This window comes from Pimephales promelas, chromosome 14, assembly GCF_988280905.1.
Source record: "Pimephales promelas chromosome 14, fPimPro1.hap1.1, whole genome shotgun sequence".
Classification (NCBI taxonomy): Eukaryota; Metazoa; Chordata; class Actinopteri; order Cypriniformes; family Leuciscidae; genus Pimephales; species Pimephales promelas.
The window spans coordinates 28,205,454-28,233,342 of NC_142782.1; the positions used below are offsets into that span (position 1 = coordinate 28,205,454).

Consider the following 27,889-nt stretch of genomic DNA (forward strand, 5'->3'; position numbering starts at 1 on the left):
ACGTTAAAAAGGAGCGTTACGGCATGAGAAAAAGTTTTCAAGATCGATTTTTCTGTGACCGACCTTTTAACAAAAAATAGTTTACAAAAATCCATCGACTGTGAAATAAAAGTGTTAAAAACACCCATGTTGGTTTGTTTTGCTATGAAGTATAGTTCAGGGAAGCGAGCGTTGAGTAGGCTACAGTTAAGTCAAGTGGGAGGGGAGCTGAACGTGTGACCAGTCGCAGTAAACTTTCTATCACTTTCTAATGAACTTAGTTTAGTTTGACCTGAAATACGGGAAGATGGCGCGGTGGAGCTGCGATGCCACGTCTTGTTACACGGCAAAAAACACATTAAATCCTTTTAACTCTTTTTTATGTGCTTTTATTTCTTGTTTAATTATTTGTCCTTTAATCACCGATGCTGGGCTGTACACAGCGTCGGATCAAGTTATTATTTTATCACCGGAGAACGTGTACTCGGTGGTGTATAACTCCAGCGCGGCTCGTCTCGTGATGTTTTACGCGACCTGGTGCGGACACTGTGTCGCCTTCTCACCCACCTGGAAAAGCCTCGCCAGAGATATTAAAGGTTAGTATTCGCTATATTTCCATACCATGAAGCTACTGTAGCAAAGTAAAACAGCTGTTCGTGTGCTGTAGCCTCAGTGCAACTGCAAAATAGTCGACAATATCGTTTACAATGGTAACCGGTTTCCTCAGAAATATCATACTTGTTTTGTTACTACAATACTAAAAGTGGCATTGTTGGTATCATTAGCCACCATTGTTAATAAAAAGAAATAAACACAACATGGCAGTAATCTTCCACAGGGTTTAAAGGACATTTTAAACACATGATTCGGCGAGTTGCAAACACTTTTCGCTTTTCACATTCGCCGAATGTGATGGTTTTAGACTTCTGAATTCAACACATTGAAAACCTTCAACCTGCACATTAATTACCTCAATGATTGATTTTTCACTAAGCTGTTAAACTAATCTAGCTTTCTCCGTTGGACACAGACAGCTAGATGATATAATGACCTAGTGAGCTGCCTACTTTTTGCAAAGGCGTTCAACTATACACACACATAAGCAACGTCTCAAAACTTAAGTTGTCTTGTCTACCTAGTAAATGAGTGTGTAATAGTGTGTATCACATGACATAGTCAGCTGTCTGCCAAGTGAGTACCTGGCCAGACATCATTGGTGCATTGAGTCAATTAACTTTAATCCATACCAAATAGGCAGTTATTCATTTAGGTTTTGAGACACCACCACATTGAGGAGCATATATATTTGTTCCTCTTCTGTTGCTCTAGTTTTGATGTTTTGGAGATGCTAATCTAGGCTGACGGAATCTTTGTTCATGAAAAACACTTGTTGGCAGGCTCTTTTGACTCCTGGAAGTCCCCTTTGTGAAAGGTTATTGGAGCGTGTTATAACACAGCCTTTAAACTTAATTTTTGCAACCTTACAACATCATGCAACTGAAATTGATTTGCTAAAACGTTATCAGCACCATTCTGTGCATTCATTCATTTTCATAAACTCAGCATTCTGTGTCGTGTTGCTTTTGTAGAATGGAAGCCTGCTGTGGATCTGGCTGCTATTGATTGTGCTGATGAAAGCAACAGAAAAGTTTGCACCAATTTCGGCATCACAGGATATCCCACGCTGAAGGTAGTGTGCCGTTAGAGTACAATTACTGTTGCTGTTGTGGTTTGTCTGGGTTTTTTTCCTGTTTTTTCTGTAAAATAACATGGGCTAATGTTCAAATTTTTGGGGTCAGTAAGATTTTTTTTTTTTTTTGATTCATTAAAATGATGAGAAGTGACCATAAAAACATGTTATGGATTATTTATATTTCAAATGAATACTGTTCTATTCATTCAAGAATATTTTCCACAGATATATTTAGCAACAACTGTTTTCAACATTTTTATGATTATATATTAAAATGATTTCTTCTGAAGGATCATGTGACAAATTCAAATTAATTAAAATTCAGATATGCCATCACGGCAATAAATTACATTGTGAAATGCATTATAGAAAACCTGTTTTTGATCTAATAAATGCAGCCATGGTGAGCATAACACACTTCAACAAAAATCTTACCAACCTCAAACTTTTGAATTGTGATATTTCATAATTTGATGCATTGCTGATTTTATACAACCATAATTGAAACTTTCAAGACAAAGTTGATATTTAATATGTTCCAAACTCTGAAAATGCAAGCAACATCCGAGCAATGCAATTTTCTCTTGTGTGAAACCTTATGCATATTTTATAAAATGTCAAAGTTAAGTATGTGAATGCGTGTGAACTCCAATTGGCAATAAATGGAAATGAAGATGTTATAAAGTCAAGTTTAAAAATTGTATTGGGCCTCATGAACTATAAGAAGAAACTGTCTGTAAATTGTTCATAAAATCTTCTTAAATTTTTGCTGCCATGACAAATGATTTACACAGAAATTCATTCTGCTTGTGTTTCATGAATGAGGCCCATTGCAGATTGCAATAGTTTGACTTGTTGAGGTTTTTCCACACAGATGAATCCATTTTATTCATGAATAACTGTTCTTTGTTCAGTCATGCACTATGGGTCTGGGCTATTCGGAAGCCAGAGGAACGGACTGATGTAACAGAATCTGTCAGTTCTTTGTCCAAATTTCTCCATGTAAACATTCAGCTGTTGCCGTTCCTTGAATTATTACCTGCCATCAGTTTCCTTCAAGAACACATCCTGAAATCATCACTACAGTTTCCTCTACTGTTTGAGTATTTTTGCATCTGGGAACTGTTGACTAAAGCTGTCAGTGAGGCACTGCAGCCAACTGATGTGAAGGTCTCAAGTAGCAAAGCTAATGATCTCCCTCTGTCTCTCTCAGTACTTCCCTGCTTATTCAACCAATGAGTCCATGGGGCAGCAGTTCAGTGGTAAAAATGGATTTCTTTATTCTTTTATTTTTAGTTCACTCCAAAATGAAAACATTTGTCTCAGTTACTGATGTTCATGTTGTTCCAAACCCTTATAACATTCTTCTGTCTGTCAGAAACATTCCCACATTTCAAGGATTAGAAGAGAAGAGTAGAAGATAAAGTTTTAAACCGTTCCAGCCAAAATAGACTAGGAAGAATTTGGAAATTCCACATGTAGTCAAAGCAAGCTGAATATCTCACAGTAAATAAATTGGTTGTTTGCAAGACCACAGCAACAGTTGTCGAGAGCAAACGAAAAAGCCTTGTGCCACACATTCTTGTGGTCACATTTTTAGCGTTAGTATTTTACTGACCGAAAATAAAGCATTAAAGTACATTTACAACCCAGTTGTTTGTAGCTTAACCTCTGCTGTCCTGCCACCAAAAAGTATTATAATAGTAATCCAGTCTTTTGAATTCATGACAGCTTAGTGTGAGAAACAGAAAGAAATCTACGTTTTGTTGTACACTAAAAATCTCACCTTACCTCTCCCATTAATGTCATTCTCAGGAGAACTATCCCTTTTAATATCCAATCCAAATCAGATCTGTGATGTGCATGATGACTTTTATCGATGTGTGAACATATTTTGAATGTCCATGTAGGACCTGCAAGGGATGTGAGAGGCCTTCGGCACTACATTATCAATAAATTGGAGCAGCAACATGAGGCTTGGCCACCAGCTTGTCCACCTTTAGAGGCAGCTAGGTTAGAACACAATGTCTTACTTTCCTAAAGCATTCTAAAGCAGATTTTTAAGCATATCTTATTTTATTTTTGTTTGTTTGTTTTTTTTGTACTTTGAATCTTTGTTGCTTAGATAAGTTCTGTAATATAAAAGGTCAGCGAACATGATGGTTTTGTGTGCTATGAGTTGACATTGCTGTGTAAAAGGTCTGTCGTATGCTCACAGGGAAGGAAAAGGACACGCCATAAATAAACTTGACTTGCATCATACTTATTTCTCTATTTTGGTGTCATCTGTCAAATCATTGCAGGAAATTTTTAACCCACTGATGGTCTTCGTTTAGGACTCACGTCCTGAGCCTTCCCGGTCAAAAGTGACCGGACACCTAAAAATGAAACTTCCTCCATCCCAGTAAAAACCAATGCAATTTGTTTTTGTTCTATAATATTTATTCTTTTAATTGAGTATTTTGAGACCATTTGATTGAATTTATTAGTATTTATGCAATATTTATGGTCTATTTTTGTCATGGAAAAATATACAGTATATATATATAATATGCAGTAATTTAGTTTAATATAGAGTCTAACCTTCAGAAAAAAATATTTTTTGAAGAAAATCATCAAGAAAATCACCATCTGGTTACAGTATAGCGAAAAAGCGTAGAACCATGGTGTAACCACTAGATGGCATGTACAGCATTTTTTTTGGTGGGTTTGAATACATATTTGAAACAATCTCAAAAACGATTTCTTATTAAGTTTTTTTTATTTTTTATTTTTAGAAATAGTGATAAAGAATTGTTTCACATTAATTTCCTATGGGGGTCATTTTTGACCGAAGACCTCTTAGCATGCTCGGATCATGAACTCAATTTTTTTGTGTGCTCACATCCCTAATGCCAGAAATGTCACCAAGTTTCGTAACATTCAGATGAAGCAGTGATTTTTTTTAAAATTCAAAACAGAAAATTATTCGGTCAGAAGTGACCGAGGACCATCAGAGGGTTAAATATAAAGCTCCTCGGAAAGCCAATAAATAGAAAAAGCACAGAAATGTCAGAAATAGTTTAGAGAGGGATTAAAAAATATAGATTCGTTTTCTTACCGTTATTCGTGTTCATTTGCAGGGTCTGCTTCGCACACACACGATTTTGCACAGGTTTTATGTCGGATGCCCTTCCACAAATTAAAAAAAAAAATATATATATATATATATATATATATATATATATATATATATATATGTGTGTATATATTATATGTGTTAACAAAACGTTAGCATTAAAGTTAAATTAGTTCAAGACTTACTTTTAGTAAATTGTCTTGATATGAGCAAACTACAGAGTCAGACCGTGTCTTCATTATAGACCAGTTTGCATTACATTATCTTTACTTTTTTGAATATAATACATTTTCTCTCCACAGTGTGGCAGAGATCGACAACTTTTTTCAGACCAACAATGTAAAGCACCTCGTTCTTGTGTTTGAGAGGGAAAACTCCTATGTGGGGAGAGAGGTGAGATCAGTTTACACAAAGATGATTTAAAGATTCATGTCATTATGTATTCACCATGTCGTTCCAAGTCCACTTTCCTTTCATGGAACACAAAACAATAGGTTTAGACTAATTTGTTCATAATTTTTCCATGTATTTTCAAGCCTCAATCTTTCTATTAAGACTTGATGGGAAAAATACGGAATAACTTTTATTGAAGAGGATTTTTCTGTACCAAATTTACTATGTTCTAAATCTAATAGGTTGGATTAGATTTGTAGATATTTTTTTAAGTGACGTTGGATTGTTTTTCTTTAGGTGACATTGGATTTGTTGCAGTACGAGAACATAGCTGTGCGCAGGGTTTTGGACACAGAGACAAGTTTGGTGTCCAGGCTTGGTGTGACCGAATTTCCTTCCTGCTACCTGTACTACCCGTCCAGATACTTCTGTAGAATAAAAGTGTAAGTGCTCCATTTCCTTTATTCATCTTTACAGCATATGTAAAATCGGTTTACATGATTTTGCAATGACTAATTTCATGGAGATTTTCAGGATTAAATTGTACATTAAATCATGTAAATTAAAGGTAGGGTAAGCAATTTTTGGAGCGGCAAGCAATAGCGAGCTAGCTTTGAAAGCATATGATCCCACCCTCCCTTCAGAGCGTCTCCAAAGCCACGCCTCCTCCAAAAAACATCAACACACACAGCAGAATTTGCAAAGTTTCACAAGACAAGATAATAATAATGAACTTAAACAACTTAGAGCGCTGACCTGACAGCTTAATTTCAGCATTGATAGTGTTGTGCATTTATTCACCCTGATGTCATCCAAGATGTCCATGTCTTTCTTTCTTCAGTTGAAAAGAAATTAAGGTTTTTGATGAAAACATTCCAGGATTTTCTCCATATAATGGACTTCACTGGGTACCAGACAGTTCAAGGTCCAAATGACCGTTTCATTGCAGCTTCAAAGGGCTTTAAACGATTCCAGGCGATGAATAAGGGTCTTATCTAGCGAAACGATCAGTCATTTCAAAAATAAATAACAGCGTTTAAGTTTTATAAGCGTAAATGCTCGCCTTGCTCTGTGCTGTATGACTCCTGTTCGAACTCATTCATCAAAATGAACAAACCTTTTTCGAGTCATTTTGTTCGTTGAATGAACAAAATGACTCTCAAAAGATTTGTTCATTTTGAAGCATCTTGGTGCATGAGCTAAAGCCGAGGCATTTAACTCTTCGATTCTTATAATTAAGTATTTAGCATTTGTCTGATCCCATCTTCTCAGTTTTATGATCATTAGCCATTGCAGGAAAAACCTCCACAACATCTGGCAATGTTAATGAGACAACAGAGTTTTAATACATGCCATTATTCAAGATCACAGAGCTTTCATAATCATTTCTAACCAGGAGCATAAATCAGAGGTTTGCATGCTTTGTTATGCTTGTTTGAGAAAAATAACTTGGCACGGGTGTGGGGCTCTTTAGATGACAAATGCAAAAGAGAAATGATTTATGGTTGGCTTATGTTGTTTCCGTCCTTCTTGATGGTGTGCAGAGGGTGTGCGCATGTGTGTGGAGGGGGTTTTAATCTTCTACACAAAACAATAGTGTTCATTTTTTTGCGTTTCACCTGCCAAACAGTCCCTGCTCTGCAGAGCAACAGATGGCGTGCCGTCAGGTCTGAATGCGTGATTGATCTTGTGTAGCATGCGCAAAAAACACAAACACACACACACACTATCTTCACGATCTCCCCGAGCAGAACAGGTCCTCGTGGTCTCAGAAGCGTGCCATCAGACCCTGGGGACCTCAGGCTTTGCCCCGTTTCCCCGTTGAGGGTTGATTGAAGCCTGGGTAGATGAGGGAGTGTGTGTCCGCCTGTGCGAGAGACTCAGGAATGCACAGTGGTGTTTATTGTTTGATTGCCAGGGTTAGTCAAGAGGGTAATGATCAGTAATGACATCTCATCAGCACGCCACACCCACCATCTGCTCATCCGAGGAGGAAAGTTAAATGGATGATAGTGGAAAACAGGAGAAGTGAGACATGGGAGTATAAGCTCCTAATGCATTCCTAGACACAATTAATATTTTTGGGGGAAAGTAGCTTTTTAACATCATTAATTTCCAGAATTCTTAAGAAAGTTTTGAACTGGAGTGTCAAGAATTCAAGAGTCAGTTTTATATCTAGAGATGGCAGATATAATGCCATATATATATATATATATATATATATATATATATATATATATATAAAAGAGCTCACCAAAATTGGACAGTTGAAGACCGGAAAAATGTTGCCTGGTCTGATGAGTCTCGATTTCTGTTGAGACATTCAGATAGTAGAGTCAGAATTTGGCGTAAGCAGAATGAGAACATGGATCCATCATGCCTTGTTACCACTGTGCAGGCTGGTGGTGGTGGTGTAATGGTGTGGGGATGTTTTCTTGGCACACTATAGGCCCGTTAGTGCCTAAAGTGGGCATCGTTTAAATGCCACAGCCTACCTGAGCATTGTTTAAGACCACCATGTCCATCCCTTTATGGTCACCATGCATGTACCATCTTCTGATGGCTACTTCCAGCAGAATAATGTACCATGTCACAAAGCTCGAATCATTTCAAATTGGTCTCTTGAAGATGACAATGAGATCACTGTCCTAAAATGGCCCCCACAGTCACCAGATCTCAACCCAATAGAGCATCTTTGGGATGTGGTGGAACGGGAGCTTCAGGCCCTGGATGTGCATCCCACAAATCTCCATCAACTGCAAGATGCAGTCATATCAATATGGGCCATCATTTCTAAAGAATGCTTTCAACACCTTGTTGATTCAATGCCACGTAGAATTAAGGCAGTTCTGAAGGCAAAAAGGGGGTCAAACACAGTATTAGTATGGTGTTTAAATATAGTGTAAGATATTACCAAGGATGCATTCAAATGATCAGACGTTACAGTAAAGACATTTGTTACATTTATGTTTCTATTCATAAAAGAATCCTGAAGAAATCTACAAAATATTAAGCCGCATTTGGCTTATTTACTGCTTAATAAATTTATTTGCTTATTTTGCAAGTAAATACAGCCTTAGTGAGCATAAGATAATTTGTATCTAAAATATTTTCTAAATCATAAAAGACCCCACATTTTTTTAACAGTATATAAATGCACTGAACATTTTCACTGTAAGAACCACCTTGTCATTTCTGTACCACTCTATTTAGTCTATTAAGCATATTTTTCAAAGTGCCTGCCTTTACCAGGCAAAGATTTTATTCTATAAGTTTTATAATGAATATTTTTTAAAAGATATCATCTGAAATAATGGTAACACTTTACAATAAGGTTCATTTATTAAACATTAGTTAATGTATTAACTAACATGAACTAACCATGAGCAATACATTTGTTACTGTTTTTGTTCATCTTTGTTAACGTTAGTTAATACAAATCTAGCTGTTCATTGTTTGTTCATGTTAGTTCACAGTGCATTAACTAATGTTAACAAGATTTTAATAAAGTATTAGTAAATGTTGAAATTAACATTAACAAAGATTAACAAATGCTGTAGAAGTATTATTCATTCTTAGTTAATGTTAACTAATGTAGTAACTAATGAACCTTATTGTAAAGTGTTACCGAAATAATATATAATTTTCTTTTATATAATTTTCATACTGTGCCATAAGAGTTGTTTATTGTTTGTTAATCTACTTAAAATTATTGGGCACATGCCATGCAAAATAGCCTTTAGTGCTGATAGTGTATTAAACATTTGTACTATTTACTTAACTCCAAATTCTAAATCTGTTACAATAATTGGGGCTTTTTTCATCCATAAGGCTACCTGTCAGTATAATATAGAATTTATACTGTTATTTTTTAAACTCCCCTTGACATGGGAATTTTTTATTAAAGTCATTTTTAAAAATGCATCTCAGAATGTCCATACATCAGTAAATGAATCTGCCAGGCCGAAATAATAGTCGCTTTAGTCAAAAATTAAATGTTTTACATACTTCCTGTCTATAACTTTACTTCACGAACTGTCAGAGTATGTAATGCATTTGATGAACATTTTTCTCGACCCAGTATGTTCTGTAAGTATGCATGTAGTTTGATTACAATCCGAACATGCTGCTTCTGCCCTGTGAGATGCAGTAGGGAATTTCTTTACCTACTGTTTTATGAATATGTATTTTGACATACTGCATTTTGCATACTATATAGTAGGGAAGTAGTTATATTTGGAAGTAGACGGACTGTCTACCCTATCTCTTTTTTCTAATCCAGACGCAAACCTTAACCTTAACTCTTCTTGTAATTCCTGTCCTAAATTGAACTGATTCAACAAACAGCAACTCTGTAAACGGGGTTTTGAGCTCTTCTGGAGTCTGACAGACATGACAACCACTCCACATTCTTTTTTCAAATGTTGTCACATACTTCGTCATGTTTAGTGGTTGTGTGACTGACCCTCATTCCTTTTTCTCCTCCCTTCTTAGACTCAGTGAAGCTCGTACCTTCTACACATATGCCCTCCAGAGGTTGCCAGGGGTAGTGCGGTCAGGCAAACCCCAGACTCCCATCACTGAACTCATCAAGAACACAAATCTAGAGGAATGGAGGCCCTTTAACAAGTTAGTGCACACAAGCTGACGTACACTAATCAACCATTGAGCCATTTAAGCCTCTAAATTGTTCATTGTCTTCCCACATGTAGACATAATTAACATATTAATGCATAATTAAATTATTTACATAAATGCACTGAACAAGCTGTTACAGGATGCACATTTTTATTAAGTCTTATTACTATTACTTAACAAATCAGAAGTTAATGAAAATTCAAATATGAACATTCATAAATCAGAGCTTCATTTGTTTAAGGGATAGTTCACCCAAAAAGGTCAAATGTCATCATTTACTGACCCTCATATTGTTTCAAACCCGTAACGCTGCATTCACACGGGGCGTCAATGCTTAATGGAGGCAGTGTCTGATACTTGGTGCTGATTCGACACATTACTTTTCCAGTGTTGCATGATCACTTTTGGCTAGCATCTTCACTAGGGTATTTGCATAGGCGATCTGATTGGTTGACGGCGCCTGTGTTTGGCACTTGAAAAGTTGAAAAATGTTCAACTTCTGCCGCAAGCATCACCAGTGATGCAACGCAACGGAGCACACAATTCAGTTCGGCAGCGTATGTCGTCACCCATTTAAAGTAAATGAGAAGTGTTAACGCCGACAACCAGTGTGAATCCACTGTATGACTTATGAAGAGATACAATCACTTTATATGATGAACAATTATTCTAGGCTTTCGTTCACATATATGCTTAGAGCAAATGGGAAGCCATCACATAAGGTAAACACAGAAGCTTGTGCATTCGCAACATGCTAAAACGAACCTCATTGGTTCTCATGGACGCAAGAAGTGATATTATCTCCTCGTAATACTTAAACCGCTTAATTCATATCTTCATTTTTGGTTTTGGTAACCTGGACTTTCAATGGAGGGACAAACATCTCAGGTTTCATTAAAAATATCCTAATTTGTGTTTTGAAGATTAACCAAAGTTATGGGTTTGGAATGAAATGAGGGGTGAGTGAAAGATGAGAGAATTTTCATTTTTATGTGAACTATCTCTTAAGGGTTATTTAATGTATTCATGCTTTCAACAACAATGATGTATATAGTTAAAGGGATAGTTAAAGAGAAAAAATTAATTTTGGGTGAACTACCCATTTTAACTATAACACATTATTGTGTTATAGTTGAATCCCCAATGTATATGCATTTCTTTCTTCAGGAAAACACAAAAAAAGATTTTTAAACAATTCTGTGAGTCTGTATAATGAAAGGTGATGGTTGAAAAAAAAACGCACACAGCGATCATGATGGTACTGCAGATGCACAGAGGACCACCACTTCTTTGCAAAAGCTCCTCAACACACTTCCATCACGCATCACAACGTCCCTCTCAAGAACGCTTGAATAGCAGTATACTGGATGCAATGACCTGTCATTTCACTTCAGAAGTCATTGATTCAACCACTGGGGTCATATGATTACCATCATGATCACTATGTGTGGTTTTTCAAGCGTCAACCTAGCAGCACCTATTGAATTTCACTATTCACGTTTTCCTGAAGAAAGAAATTCATATACATTGGGGATAGTATGAGGGTGAGTAAATGATTTTCATTTTTGGGTGAACCTTTAAAATTTTAACCAATCAAATCGTGGACTTTCGTAGTTGCCTCTCATGATTTATGGTCCTACAGAGGTTTCTATGTGTGTGTATTTAGGACGGCTGTGTATATGTCTGATTTGGAATCAGCGCTGCATTATTCTCTGCGTGTAGAGCTGTCTGGTCACATCCGCATCAGTGGAGACGATCTGATTGCACTCAAAAAGTACATGCATGTACTGGCTAAGGTGAGTCATATCAGTAAACACACACATTAAACATCTAGTTTTTTAAATATCTATTATCCTTTATATATCATTAGCCAAGTCAGTTCACATGACAAACCACTAGCGGGAGATACACTGAACATATTGACATGTAGGTGTTTTTCAGTGCTTGTGGCCTTAAATGATCTTGGAGATCAGTCTGATTTTTAGAAAGTAAAACTTGTGGTCAAATGGATGATTCAGGGAGAAAATCTATTAGCACTTATGACAGAAATGGTACAGCAGTAATAAAAGCTTGATGCTGAAATGTTTTCAAAGTGGCATGTGCACTTGATGTGAAACTAGATGATATTTTCTGATATTAAAGAATTCATCCAAGGAATTCATTTAGCATTTTCCTTGTAAAACGCTGATCAAAGAGCTGAATATTATTTTTAAACGATTTGTCCAACTTAAATGATACTCTTTTTTTTTTTATGAAAAGAAAATAATTTAGGCTGAAAATAATCCAATGCATACTAAAAGCATAATTATTTGAGTTATTTAATATTTCTTTGATTCTGGGTATTTCACAGCATTGGTGTAGCCTACGGTTCTATTGTTTCCTCATATATTTATTTTTTTAAATTAAATATTCTCACAATCTTTCTCAGAAGAAATGTTCACCTCGGAATCAAATAAATATGAAGTTAAGGTTTCATGGTATTATGTGACCTTATTTTAATGATAATAAATATGTCTTGCATATTTTTTGATTTTGAGGGTGAGTTTCTTAACATTGAGATTCACTAGAATATTCTCTATTATGTTGTCTTTTTTCTTTCTCTCACCGCTCTCTACTGGATCAGACACGTGCCACGGATCTCTTTGATGAGTTCTGAGACAATGACCTTTCGCTGGCTTTGCGTCTGTCCTGCGTAGCACTGCCAATCTCTCTGATTATTTAGGGCTCTCCAGGGAAGGTCTACACAGATGCCTGGAGGAGTGGCAGGGGCCCTGGGCAGGCCTCCCATTAACTGTGGTTAGTTTTGTCAATACTCCCGGCTCCCTCTGGTATTCCAGTGTTAGCTGGGCCTCTTCAGAGTGTCCTTGCTGTTTTTGGCCTGCTCTTTTGAGCTGCCTTGTTAAACAGACACGCTGGCTGCATTAATTGACACTCTGTGAAGAGGAAGTGTTTAACCCCACTAAAGCAAAGCATGGAGAGATTAATGGTGGCACGGAGGAACAAGCACAGACATCGCACACACACACACACTCCGTGTTCTGAGCTGAAGTTCTGTACAGTGGCTTGAATGCTAAACACACTTTAGATTAAGATGCTTAGAATGCAGACAGACTGATGTAATGGGGTAATCCTGTAAACCTGCCCTCTCGTCCTGAACCTTCGTCCTGGGGTCTTTAAAATTACAAACAAAAGTATGTGTATAAGATATGATGCTGGTAAGATGCAAAGAATAGCTGTTTTCTTTTTTATTTTATTATTTTTAATTATTTATTATTGTATCATTTAAAATGTATGTATGAGTGTGTGTGTGTGTTTGTGTGTATATATATTTATATATATAGGGCTGGGCAACGATTAATTAATGTGTGCGTAGTGTGTATAATTATTTTGTATTTATAAATACACTCACATGCATGTATGTTATAAGAAAAAATGTGTTCTTAATATATCAAATATTTATATTTATACATAATATTAATTATGTATAAATATATAAAATATATACATGCAAATATTTCTTAAATATACATGCATGTGTGTGTATTTATATATACAAAGTAATTATACACACACATATATTACGTAAACACAAACTTTTATTTTGGATGCCCAGCCCTTATATGTATATATAAATATATAAGTGTGTGTGTGTGTGTATATATATATATATATATATATATATATATATGTGTTTGTGTATATGTGTGTGTGTGTGTATATATATATATATATATATATATATTAGAGCCCGACCGATAAAGGATTTTGAAGGCCGTTACCGATACAAATATTTTTGGGTTTTAAAATGCGATATTCCGATATATATCGGCCGATATTTTATTTATTTATTTTAAACTGGACATGATAGTCACACATTTTGTCATGCTTATTTGAGTTAAGAGAACTGATGGGGATGTTCTTTTAATTGCTATTCAAGCAATGTATGTATCGTGACCAACTCAACGAGTGTTGCCAACAGGAACGGTCTAGAGTGCCCTCTGGTGGACAAACTGTACAACTCCAACACTCATGACATGGTTCAAGCGTGTTTCGTTCGTTTTTATTTTATTTTTGAAATATTCATTTATCAGCCATTATAACTGCCGATACCGATAGTTTGGAAAATGCCTAATATCGGCCGATAATATCGGTCTGCCGATATATCGGTCTGGCTCCAATATATATATATATATATATATATATATGCGTGTGTGTGTGTATGAATACGTGTATGTATGTGTGTGTATATATATATATATATATATATATATGTATCTATACGTGTATGTATGTATATGTATTTATGTGTGTGTGTGTGTATATATATATATATATATTATATATACATATTTATGTATGTGTGTGTGTATATACTGTATGTGTATATATGTGTGTGTGTGTGTGTGTGTGTACTGTATACTATATATAGCACAGCGGTTTACTGCCAGAGTGGAGTTTGACACAGCAGTGTTTTCTTCGGTCACGCTGTTGCTTAACGTATCTGGGTTTGCAGCACAATCCGGATTTGTATGAATCAGAACATGTATTTCAGGATTAAAAGAGTGGATCTTGGAGACATGAGAGCATTACAGAGAGGCTTTAGGATTACCCATCTTTATCCTGCTTTCTTGAAAGAGGCTTCCTGCTACGCAAGAGGGAGAGAATAAAACAAGGAATTAGAAGGCAATTTGAGGTCCAGATCCAGCCGTGCCTCCATCTTTTATCTCCGGGTGTGGTGTCCTAAATGTCTGATCCTCCGTTTCCTGTTTTCATTCGAACAACTTCCCTAATGTTGGGGGACACCTAGCACCTGCTGTTGGTTAGTGCCGTGATAACAGGGAAACAGTTTAGAGGGCTTTTACATGGCCCACTTGTATTTGAGTCCCAGCGGGTGAGATTAAACGGGGGTCTTCCTCAGGGCTTGGCCAACAGATGCCATCTCTTTTGAACCACTGCAGAGAGAGAGACTGTGGCTTCTTGAATGCTGATACTAATCGGATTGGAGATGACATATTGCTAGGGTGAAGTGGATTGTCATGGTCCGAAGGGGAGGAAGAAGGGAGAGCGGGGAGCTGAATCAGTAAGGACAGTGATTGGAAAGGTCTGTTTGTGGTTAGTGATCTATATCCCTGCTTTGGTAAATGGAATATGCAGAGGCTAAATATACTCTTAAAAATACTGGATACAAGGAAAATACTGTTCAAGAAACTGTCCGTATATCAGGGTATCTTTCAAAACATGGTCTTTTCTTGAAAAGATAATCTCTTCTGACGTCCCTAAAAGTATATATAAGTCACGCTTAAAAATGTCTGAATGTTATTGCATTGAATAGCAGAGTATCGTGGCATCTGCAAAAAAATGTACTTTTCTGTGCGATTATTAACTTTAACAAACTGGTCCAATTTTTTGTATTCGTGTAAAGTCAGTAACATTTGACAACCAAATACGGTATCAGTATGTTTTATCAGCAACAAAGTAGGGTTTAATTATTTAGTATTATGTAATAGGTTTTATAAACAGATTAACAGATTATTAAAAGTTTTAAATAATGAACATTAAAGTATAATGAATAAATAATATTTATTATAATTAAATATTGAGTCCATTTCTCTATGGAACTTGGTTCAACTTGCAAACCTTCTCAGTACCTGCTTGTTTTTTCAATGACAAGAGAGCGAACGATGTTTTTACGTCATTGTGTAGATACGCTTGTGCCAAATTCAAGCATAACAATTACAATAACCCCGACCCCAGCCCCCGACATAATCATGTTGTGGTAAAAGAACGGTTCTAGTCCGCTTTGGAACCAATTTTCCTGTCCGAGAACCGGTTCTTTGGCTTTCGAAACGCAAAGAACTGGTTCGCGAGTAGGCACAGGCTCCGAACTGGCTCTCAAAGTGCTTTGGAGGTAAAAGAGACTTTGCAGCAATACAGAATGATTCCACAGCCTCTCGTTCTCGTTCCTCTCGTGTTGTTTTGATTGCAGAGATCCAGAACAGAGTTTTCACCTAGTTTTGAACAATGGCTTTTGTATGAGCAATCCCAGATTACCCTCTTCAGCATCCAGGTCTGTTAATGAGCTTTTCACACTAGTTAGAGGCTAGACCAGTGCACAGATCTATTAAATGGCACACACACACTCAGAGACTTTCTACTTTTCCCACCTGTGCAGCTTTGATTAGCTTTCCTCCTTGGCTGCGTTCTCAATGGCCGAATCTCCCAGATTAAGGAAACAAATCAGAATGGAGTGGGGCGTTGGGGTTAAGTAAATCTCTGCAAGGCCTTTTTAAGTGAGCTGCGTTTTAATAGAGATCCTGTTAGAGGGTGATGAATAGAAGGCCGCACCATGCTGAACAGATGGCCACAGGAAAATTGAAAAGACGCAAGAGCACAAATCAAAGAAAGGTGCACCTCTGGGATCCTCTGGGGCCTCCCCACAAACACACACACACACACACACACACGGGCATTGGCCTGCACTAATGTGGCTGTGTTTATGGGGCCATGACGGAGTGTTAGCGTTGGCTTTGTGGCCCCAGCTCAGACACAAAATTGTAAGGTCAGCACTGGCGTCCGTCCAGGGCCATTGAATCTGTCCATTCCCTTGTGCCACATGGCTCAGGCTGGTCATTACTTCACTGAGATTCTAGAGCCTTCCACACACACATTCTTTAACACTACAAAATTGTGCATCTACCAATAGTACATTCAGTGTTGCTTTGTTTCATTGGTTTAAAAAACAAATTTGAATAGTATATATGAAGAGTTCAGATGCAAAAGCCTCTAAATGCCATTTGAAATTTTCTTCTAAAATGACCGTTTTTATCAAGCTTGTATATTTAAGTTCAGTAATTTCACTTAAATGACAATTAATAGGTAATCTTCATTGCCATTTAAGTGAAATTACTGAACTTAAATATACAAGCTTGATAAAAATGATAATTTTAGAAGAAAATTTCAAATGGCACTTAGAGGCTTTTGCATCTGAACTCTTCATATTATTATCATTGTTTTATGATGTCATTGTTAATAATAATAATTATTATTATTATGTGTAATAATTTGTAATGTGCCATTAATAATAATTATACTTTTAATACTTAACACTTTTAAAAGTAATGCAGTACAATATCGCAGGAGAAGAAACACTTGAAAAATGAAAAACTGAGACAAACATGAGGTTATTCTAAAGTCAGTATGGTTGAATTGCATATTCGAAGGTAACCAGAAAAGGCTTTGGTTAATAAAGTGAGATTAAATACATAAAGGATTTTTCTGTCTTAACATATTTAATTATTACAGGTTTGCAGAATATTGAGTTTTCATTTCATCTTTTTTTTTATATAGCGCCTCTGAACTTACTTACTTAAAGTATCTCAGATACTTTGTTTTATTTAGATGTAATATGTCACTTTACTAGTTACTTAAAAAAAATAGTATTAAATGAATCATTGAAAGTTGTCTTTTAACCAGAAAAAAAGAACATGAATTATTTTAACAATAAATAATAATCAATAACTATCGATTATAACAACAATAATAATAGTGGTAGCACTTTAGTTTAGGGTCCAATTCTCATTATTTACTAGTTTCTTATTTGCGTGCATATTACAAGGACATTGGCTGTTTATTAATACTTATAAAGCACAAGTTAATGCCTTATTCTGCATGACCATAATCAAAATCTATAATAACCCAAACCTAACTGCTACTTTACTAACTATCAATATTAGGAGTTTATTGAGGCAAAAGTTGTAGCTAATAGTTAGCTCAATGGTCAGATAGTGAGAATTGGACATTAATCTAAAGTATGACCATGATAATTATTCTTGTTAGTATTGTTATTATTTTTTTATACAACATTTAATAAAGGTTAGCATGTCCTGTAACTGTGATCAATGTATATGTGTGCGTGTCTATATATGTATAATAACTCTTCAGAGCATTGCAATGTGTACTTTCATTGTTACTTAGCGTCTTCTGGTAGCACATTAACAAATCTAGTGATCTCACCATTTGACAGAAGCTACTGGCGTTGCAGAAATACCACATTTATTAGGTTTAAAATAACTTATGTAAATGATGAGATCCTTTAGTTTAGCCTAGTCCCAAACACAAGTGTGTGATTGTGTGTGTGTGCTTGTTTTTTTGTTTGTAGTATTTCCCAGGTCGTCCGTCTGTAAAGAGTGCACTGAAGACCATGGACAACTGGTTACAACTACAGAATGGGACGGAGATCAGATACAGTGATTTGAGAGATGTGCTGGACAATGCTGTACAGGTTAGTCAAGCTTACTTGAGCAGAAAATCTTAGAAAGTGCTCTGGTTTGAATTTTTTATTTCCATTTATGACTATATTAGAAATTATAAATAAGAATTTTGACAGACATTTGATCTAGCAAAGTAATGCAGTTATTTGAAAAGGCACCTGAATTTATCAATACTTCGACGTAAGCATTTCTCCACTTAGACTTGGGTCATGAGGTCAGTGTATTGGGATGCTGTCACTCATTTAAATTTATTAAAACATTTATTTAAACTATTTAAGCTGCTGCAAGCACAATTTCAAGCCATGCCATTCAACATTTCATAAGGCTAAGACATAGTGATGATATGTTATGGTTAGATGTTCAAATTTAGGCAAAAGAGCTGTGTTTACTTAAAATGACAGTTCATCCAAAAATGAATATTCTGTCATCATTTATTCACTGCCCTGTCGTTCCAAACTGGTAAGGTGTTCAATGAAAGTCAATGGGGTACAAAACAACATTAAACTCTAGTGGCATTCATTGTATGGGCAAAAAAACACTTTTGACATTTCTGATATATCTTCTTTTGTGATGAAAGAAAGTAAATGATGATAGAATTTTCATTTTTGGTTGAACAAGATTATATAATGCTGTCATGAGGCTCAATGCCTACATACACACACAAACATACTCTGGAGCAGTCAGTGACATCATAAGCTTTTAGCCACCCAGTCAATGAATCAATGAGGAAGTAGGAAGGCATCTTATAAGGAAAAGGGCTGGTGTCATCAAGATCATTGCCTCTTATAGACACGCCCACCAATTAACTGCTGAGTGACTTTGCACAAGAGACTGGCCAATGGGAGATCAGGATTCATTCCAAACCAGACCAAAGAGTTTAAATGTTTGATATTTGCTTTTATATACTCATTAAATGAAATGTAATTTGAGGATCTTTCATTTCCTGTAACACTCATACCTGCTTTAATTGCAGTATCCACCTTACTTCATTTGTGGAGTGACTGAAAGGAAAATTGATTGACTTCAATTGATTCTTGTCGTTTAAGTGAAGCACAAGTCAATTGAGACTTCATTTGTGTGTGTGTGTGTGTGTTTTAAGACGAGCGATGCAGTGTTGCCTGAAGGTGTTCGGTGGGTGGGCTGCCAGGGATCTCAACCCCAATACCGTCGATACCCCTGTGCTGTTTGGACACTCTTCCATGTGCTCACGGTGCAGGCTAAAGAAATTGGCAGCACAGGTACTATTAATATGCACAGCGCCTCAACTGGACTACACATCAAGTTATTAACAGAATGCTCCCTTCTATTTTTAAACATTGAAACCAGTAGTCTTCCAAATGTCTTGCTCAAAGACAGAATGGTGTTATGGACCTTAAAGGGATACTCCCCTTTTTTTTGGAAATAGGCTCATTTTACAACTCCCCCAGAGTTAAACAGTTGAGTTTTACCATTTTCGAATCCATTCAGCCGATTTTCTGATATTTAGAAGAATATCAGTAACCAGACAGTTTCTGGTCTCATTGACTTCCATAGTATCACTTTGTGCAACCTAACTTTACCAAGATTTAAGGTTGATTAACATATGGCAAGAGATCTGAGACCACTCCTTCATACAGAATCTCTCCAGATCCTTCAGATTCGGAGGTCTGCTTGTGGACTTTTTTTCAGCGTATCCCACAGGTTTTTAATGGGGATTGGGTCAGGGGACTGCTATATTTATGGTGGAAACCTTCATTCTGTGGTCAGTGAACTGTTCTGTTGTTCATTTTGAGATGTGCTTTGGATCATTGTCATGCTGGAAGATCCAACCACGACCCAGTTTAAGCCTCTTGACAGGCTTTGTCAGATTTTGATTTAACATCTGCAGGTGTTTGATGGTAGCTGATGATACCATGTATGCCGTCCAGGGTCTTTGGATAAAAATGAGCTCCACAGTATTAAAGATCCACCACCATACTTCACTGTGGGGATGAGGTATGTTTCTACATGGCTAGGTTTCTGTCCATGCCAAACCCACCTCTAGTGTTTTTCCAAAAAAGATTTATTTTGGTCTCATCTGACCATAAAGCCCAGTCCCACTGAAAGATCCTGGCAAACTTCAGGTGGATGGGTTTGCTGTTTGATGTCAACAAAGACTTTTTTAATTGCAAACTTCCCAAACAAGTTGTGGTTACATAGGTAACTAAAATGTTATAGTTTTGCAGACCCCAAGACATAACTAGCTTCTCAAATACTTTGATCCTTACAGGTTTTAGCGTCTCAAACTATTCTGCTCAGGACATGTGGGCCAATATAGACACTTCTTCTTCCAGGTTGATTGTTACCATCTCCAGTTGATTTCAACTTCTTAATTATTGGCCAGATAGTGGAAAAGATTATTCTAACAATTTAACCATTATCATATAGCCATTTCATGATTTGTGCATCTCAACAACCTTTTGTCACACATCATGACTATTCTCAGGTCTGTCCCATAGTGATGGATGACTATAGGAATTTGGCCTGTGTGTCACTTCATATTTAGAGCCCAGTGAAACAGGAAGTGCTTATCACTATAGTGAACTTAAAAACGCTAAAGTTTTTGGCACACATATTTTGAAGAAAACCATATTTATTTAATTTATGCCGTTTTGTTAAATTAACTTCAATTAATGGTACATTTTTGTGAATTTTTTTAAATGAAAAAGTTGAAAAGGTCCATTTGGATTTCATGCTGACTTTTTTTTTCAGGCTTGTAAAAAGCAACATTATCTTTCAGAAATGCAAAATGCTAAAAGAACAAATCAATGAAACATCAGTCAGGAGATGTGTCGCACAGTCTGCTTTGTTAGTTTGTAATTTTTTTTGTGCGGTTTCAGGCTTATGTAAATCAAAGTGGTCTAAAGAAGCTGGGACTGAATTATGTGGCTCATCTTGGCCTGTTGGTGACCTCGAGAGCTGCCATCAGCTCCCCTGTGTCACAACCTTCAAGGCCCTTTGGAGACAGATGAGCCCTCTCTATTGTGTAAGGAAGGCGGACATGCATTTGTATTAGGCTGTGTGTGTGGCCGTCTGTGCTTTCCTCAAGCATTTATGGTGCATTTAGTTGAAAAACCCTTCTTGATCCAATACAAATACACACCGAAGTGTCTCATTCCAGGAAACCAGTGTGCCACTGTTATTCTTGGGCCTTGTTTTGCTGCTGGAAATGTAACTGTGAGTAGGTATAAGAGAGGGATTTGTTTAGATTATTGGAAACTGAAGGGTTAATATAAGACTTAGTGAACACAGCTTCTCCACTCACACTTAATCCAGCAGCTTACAGTGGCCGGAAGAAGAGCGGAGGGGGCATCAGCGTGTGGATGCGTGTTTGTGTTTGTGCGAGCGGTTGGTGGGGGGTCATGTAACCTGCAGATGGAAGGCCAGGGATGGGGTGTCCATCTGTCCACTGGCAATGCTCTGGATTATGTCCACCAGCTAAACACAGAAGAAAGAAGTGCACTAAACGCAACACTAACCTAACTTAGAGAGCATTCGGGGTGAGAACTGACCTGTCTCACTTCTGGTACCTGCACGGACTTGTCCTTAGAATGTGTTGTGTTTGACAGAATAGATGCCTAGGAATTAGTGTAGGGTAATCTGGGATCCGGAGAGAGGTCTGAATTAACAGGTTAAATGTTAAAACTAACATTTTACAGGAGAGGATCATATGCTATATTTTGTATAATTTATTTTTTAAATGTAAAATTATATAGTATGTTGTTATGAAGCTTATTATGAGAAATGATGCCTTGTAAGCAATATACGTAATTTAATAATATCGTAAAAAAAAATTTTTTTATATATCAGTTGCTAACTTGCTATTATTATTGTTGTTGTTTTTTGTTATGAAATATAATATTGATATATTATAATTAGTGCTGTCAATTGATTACCAAATGAACTAGATTAAAATATTAATGTAAGCTTTTAATAATGTAGTAATTTCACAGTTAATCTCCAAATTAATGTAGAAACAACATGAAGACAGTATATATTAAATTTTTTTTTCTTCTAATTTTAAACATTTTTAAAAGCTATCAATTTTACCATTTATTAGGCTTCAAAAAATATAACCACTTTTAACAACTGTGCCCTCAGGAATTCAATAGTTATCAAACAGTCTGCACTTCATAAATTATAAATGAAATATAGATGAATTAATATTAAATGCTACAAAAGTTCTTTAGTCAAGAGCAGTGAGTAGTTTTCTCGGTTCTCTTCGTTCTTTCATTAACATTAATGACAGACATCAGTGGCTGCTGTCCCTTTAAAAACAGCCACTGCCACACATCCCATTTTCTCACAACTCTTTGTTCATTTAAGATTTTATTTAACTCATTTAAGACTGCTCTTATGAGGACACTCGACAAAACTGACATTTTGACATAATTGTGCGTGTTATTGTTCAGTCAAGCGTGAAAGAGAACTCGATTCTGGTGCGCTGTCTGTGCCCACAATACTGACACCATCCTTTCTGTGTGTTTGTCACATATAGAGAGGACATTCACAGACAGTGGGTTTTCTTTTGTCTTGAATGGTTTAAAATCATTTGCAAGAATAAGAGCATGATCTTATAATGTAACGCTAGCCAAAGGATGCCGGGAAAAAAGGCAGAAAAAAAAGAATCGCATTCATTAATGCAGTAACGTTGTTCTCGTATAAATGAAGAGTTCAGATGCAAAAGCCTCTAAGTGCCATTTGAAATGTTCTTCTAGAATGACCATTTTTATCAAGCTTGTATATTTAAGTTCAGTGATTTCACTTAAATGGCAATGATGATTACCTTTTAATTGTTATTTAAGTGAAATTACTGAACTTAAATATACAAGCTTGATCAAAATCATCATTCAAGAAGAAAATTTCAAATGACATTTAGAGGCTTTTGCATCTGAACTCTTCAAATATAAATGTTTCATGCACCCAAAGTTGGTAATGCCTCTTTTGCAGTCACACTTTCATAATTTTTTAACTTCCTCTTTTACTGTCTCTTTTTGTCCATTTCCTCTTTTCTTCTCTTTCTGTCTCTTGATCTCAGACCCTCAGGAAGTGTTGCAGGCGATAAGAGGTTATGTCAGCAGTTTTTTTGGATGCAGGACCTGTGCAACTCACTTTGAGAGTATGGCCCACGAGAGCATGGATCAAGTGAACTCGCTGTCTCACGCTGTCCTCTGGCTGTGGTCTCACCACAACCGGGTCAACAACCGCCTGGCAGGTCAGTATTTTCAGTGTAAACAAATGTCAAGTGTTAAACATTAACGGTACAGTGGGGTCCCAAAAAGAATTTTGGACAGTGTTTTGAAATTTATTTCAACTTAAAATTAGAAAACACACGTTAAAATTTAATTCCCTGCATCTGAACCATCGCAGTCAGTGTGTGTCAGTCAGTTTCCCTCAAGTTCACACAGCAGAGTAACAATAGGTGTCATTCATCAAAATTAACTGTGGACATGCACATGTGAGCAGAAAGTGTCACAATGCTTTTTGTCTTCATTTTGAACAGTATATCTATCAGCTATCATTTCATAATTCAAAACTTTTTTTTTTGACCGGTTTATTTGTAATATTTCTACTTCTAATAAATTGGCTTTTAAGTGTGTACAAATAATCTTTAACCAAGGATATTATTCAGTCCTGTCACTCCTGACCATAATATAGAGCTGGAGAAAAGTCCAGTCGTTTTTTTGGGTGGATTTTCTCTCTCCAGAGCACCAGTGCAGCTTCTTGCCTTTAAATCCCTTTAATTCGACGATCCTCTGGGCAGACACCAGCTGTCCTCTTCTCTTCTATCCGTCTATCTCTCTTTTTCTCTATCCCTCCACTTAAATACATCCTTTTTTCTTTTTCTCACACCTTCTTTTTCATTTTATCTAGTTATTTTATGTCACTTTGAATAAAAATGGTCTTCTGAATTAATTAATTTAAATCTAAATTTTATTTTGAAGTAATACTCGTTTATTGTTCTGATACGAACATTATTACCTTACAGTCTTAATAAGAATCCACTAATAAAAGTGACATTTAATAAATACAAATCTTAGTTATCTCTCTGACAACTTGTTGTCCGGAAGCGCTATAAAGGGAGTTATTTGCCTCTCTTCACACTTGCTTAATTCATTTGTTTGTCCTCTTTTGATGTCTCCTGCCTCTTTAGCGTCTGTTCCGTTTTACCAGCCATGAAGTCATGAATAATTGGACAAAAGTCCCCCCCATGCGTGTCCCCCTATTGCTCTTCTGTGTCTCTGGGTCCCCTGTCACTTCTGCTGATTAGGTCTTACTGTCTCTTGTGTCCCGGGAGAGTCGTTCCTGCCGCTTGACAATTGATACTGCAACAGTGTCTCCTGCCTGGGGCACGCGGCCCTCTATTCCCCAGACGCCTGGGACAGCAGGTGGCACACGCCACGCCGCCAGCATCAAGCCTTCCTCTGCTTTGTAATCTCTGGCCCAAGTGGCTAACTCAGAGTGTGTGTGTGTGTGAGGTGGGTGGGACTCCATTCCCCCCCTAATACCCCTCCTCCTCCGCCTCCCACCCTCCAACACCCTTTATTTCTCTCGGTCCCCAAGCGGGACCCTCCTTCTACTCCTAATCGTGAGCCTCTTTAGTAGTTCCCTCCCATCTAGCACACAAACACGCAGCTAACCAGGCATGAATAGTGGCCTATTAGTATCACTGCTGCACAATTAATTTAACTGGCATAAAGGCCCAAGCAACAGGCCTCAGCCCACTTGTCGAGGGGGAGACGTCTACAGAAGGAAGACAAATACGTTTCATGGTATATTGCGTTGTGACGCATATTATTCGCATACTACAAAATTAGTAGGAAATGAGTCATCATGCCTCTTGTTTCCTTTCTGGTTATAGTTCTTATGAAAATCCCAAGAAGAGGTTTAGCCTATGCAGTGTGTTTGTGTAGTAAGTCCTCCAATCCACCCTTCATCTGAACACAGGAGTGCTGCCCACCCATCGACACTCACATTCACTCATGCTTACCGGAACTGTCCTGACGACTCCTTATCCCCATTCACACGCATGAATATTAATGCACCGCCCCAGCAAGCTTTCGTATCAATGTTAACAGTGCTACAGCTGAAGGCCTCTATGATTAAAAGTAAGATCTTCATAGGCATTGCATCACATCACAGCCAGAAATGAGTGCTGTCACAGTGCGAGGCAGTTCCTCTAGACGCATAGTAAAATTGATGTATCTCTTATGTAAAGTGCGGTATGCAGAGTACGTCCACACATGCATATATACATCAGATTAATCTACGTAAGAGATGGGGGAGGGATGTAAACGAACTGCTGCTGCCACCTCTTGTAGTGTCCTGGCCACCCCCTGACATCCGCCACAAGCAATTTATTAGTGGATGCCTCCGTCCGGGTGGCTTATGGGGGGAGGGAGGAAAAGAAAACATCTGACGGGAAAAAAAAAATAGTAATTCATTAGAGGGAGAGCTGCAGCCCAGAGGTGCTGGCTTTCATATTCAATTTGGAGATGGTGGCATGTTCATAGGGGGTGTGAAGAGAAGAGGCTGGTGCGTGTGCATGTGGATGGGGAGGGGTGTGTTGTTCACCCCAACCTCATCTATTATCTTCACGATCCTCCCTCTGGGAGAGCCCACAGGTCTATTGATCATGTCTTTAGACCTGTCACACACACACACACATGGTTCTTACAACACCTCAAGGTTGGGGAAAATTCCGAATTTTGAATGACAGGAAGAAATTAAACAAAGTCACTCAACCATTTTTTCACCTGGTTTTGCTATATTTTGACTAATTATTTGCGATGTCTTTCTGATATACCGAATTAATTTTGTTATGAACTAATTCAATCCAAAATGATTGTTTTCAGATACTTTTATTAAACGAAATATTGATTTGAAATTAATGATCATATTAGGTAAATCAGAACATTCTGGGAAATGAAGTGTTATTGGTATATGTTAAGCTGTCAACTAATATAATTGATTTAATTTGGGCTTTTCGCACTACTTAACCCTAAGTTAGATCATTTGTCTTATTAACCTGGGTTAAAGCCAGTTTTAACCTTGGGTTAAACAATGTTTGTCACTAAATTTGGATTAACAGGTGACTCTCATGAAAACTTAAAATATAAATAATGTATTTAAAATAAATATTATATATAAATGAAGCCATTGGAATTTATATGGAATTATTTTCACAACAATTGAGCATGTTTCACCCTCAAATTCTTATTGTTTTAATGCATAAAGAACAATATACGTTTGAGGGTTTTTTTTTAAATGTCCATTGTTAATAATTCTTCTCATTTGTTGCTTATTTAATAGTTTTATTTATTGTATTAGAAAAATAATAGTCTTTTTTTATTTTTTAAAACAGGATAAATTAAAGGTTTTACAATAAATACTACCTTGATGTATAAATGTTTTACAATTTACATGACATGTTGTTTTTTAATACGCTAATGAGACTGAGATTTCTTGTTTAAATAGGCTTCAAGAATTACTTTGAATTAACAATTTCAGGTGTGAGAGATTTTGTAAGTCGTTGTCAACTCCTCTTTTGATTTATGGTTGATTTGGTTTATGAAACTCCTCTCTTCACTGTTTATGAATTATGAAACTCCAGTTATGATGGCTGTTTTTCCTGATCTCACACAGGAGAACTCAGTGAGGACCCCCATTTCCCTAAGATTCAGTGGCCGCCTCCGGAGCTGTGTCCTAGCTGTCATGGTGTAAAGAGGACCGGTGAGCACCACTGGAACCAAGAGCAGGTGCTGAACTTCCTCCGAAACTACTTTTCTGCAGCTCACATTCTGATGGACTACCTGCAGGACGAGACCCAGGCTCTCATCCATCAGAGGAATCGACTTGCGGCCGCTCGGATGGAGAATGAAGCCGGGCGTGGGTTGGAACGGAAAACTCGAGAGGTTCACGAAAACCACCCTGCCGAAGAGCCTCAAGAAGAGGAGCAGCAGGAGGAGGAGGAGGAAGAGGAAGAGCCAGCACTGGAGGAGCAGGCCGGTGAGCCGTACCCTGCGGGGCTGGAGGGAATGGGGGTGGCCGGAGAAGACCCAACCGATAACCAGGCACCGTGGGAGAAGCCGAAGCGGCCCCTGTCCCAACACAAGCCAAGAATTGTGGGATTGAAACTACGGGAGCGCCAGGAGGACATAGTAGACCTGGATTCCTTTGTAAGCCAACACTATAAAGCCAAAGCCCTTCAAGCTGCAGCCATGTCTGGCGTGGTGCGACGGAGGAGTCTGCAAAAGAAGGAGGATGCAGAAGACCTCCAGCTCGAGGGAGGTTGGAGGGTGAAGCGAGACCTGGGAAGCCAGGAAGAGAACCTCTGGATAGAAGCGTACCCCAGACCCCAAAGCAAGCGCTGGATGTCCCTGCTCAGCGTGGGATTCTCCAGGCTGGATGTGAGCCTGTGTGTCCTGCTGTACCTCCTCTCCACCATGTGTCTGCTCGCCATGTACCTGTATTTTAAAATGAGGATAAAGCTGCGGCGGGCTAAATTGTCTCTGGCCTAGAGCATCGCTCCAGCGTAAACTTTTACTTTCAGCAAGGACGACCAAATCTCACAAGCTGTGGCTACTAGAGAACTTGACTGTTTCAGGGCCAAAGTACCGATGCACAGAAATTGAGAGATTACAAAGTATTGTTTTTGATTTTATGGTAATTAAGAGGATAATACGGAAAAATGCCAACGTGTCATTTTACGGACCCCGCACTTGTCCATGAAGGGCTGCTTGTGGTCTGAATTTTTAAAAATTGTTTTACTTCATCTTG

General features: G+C 37.4%; 1 protein-coding gene across 1 annotated transcript; it reads left to right on the plus strand.

Moving 5' to 3' along the window:
• The first annotated feature begins 203 nt into the window (after positions 1-203).
• On the plus strand, positions 204-27,856 carry qsox1 (quiescin Q6 sulfhydryl oxidase 1). Its single transcript, XM_039663963.2, has 12 exons — positions 204-575; positions 1,569-1,669; positions 2,886-2,934; positions 3,583-3,685; positions 5,093-5,183; positions 5,481-5,626; positions 9,678-9,812; positions 11,488-11,617; positions 17,980-18,102; positions 19,191-19,329; positions 23,148-23,324; positions 26,756-27,856. Exons 1-12 carry the CDS (start codon positions 287-289, stop codon positions 27,628-27,630), a joined length of 2,358 nt encoding a protein of 785 aa, XP_039519897.2. The 5' UTR covers positions 204-286; the 3' UTR covers positions 27,631-27,856.
• Positions 27,857-27,889: the final 33 nt, after the last annotated feature.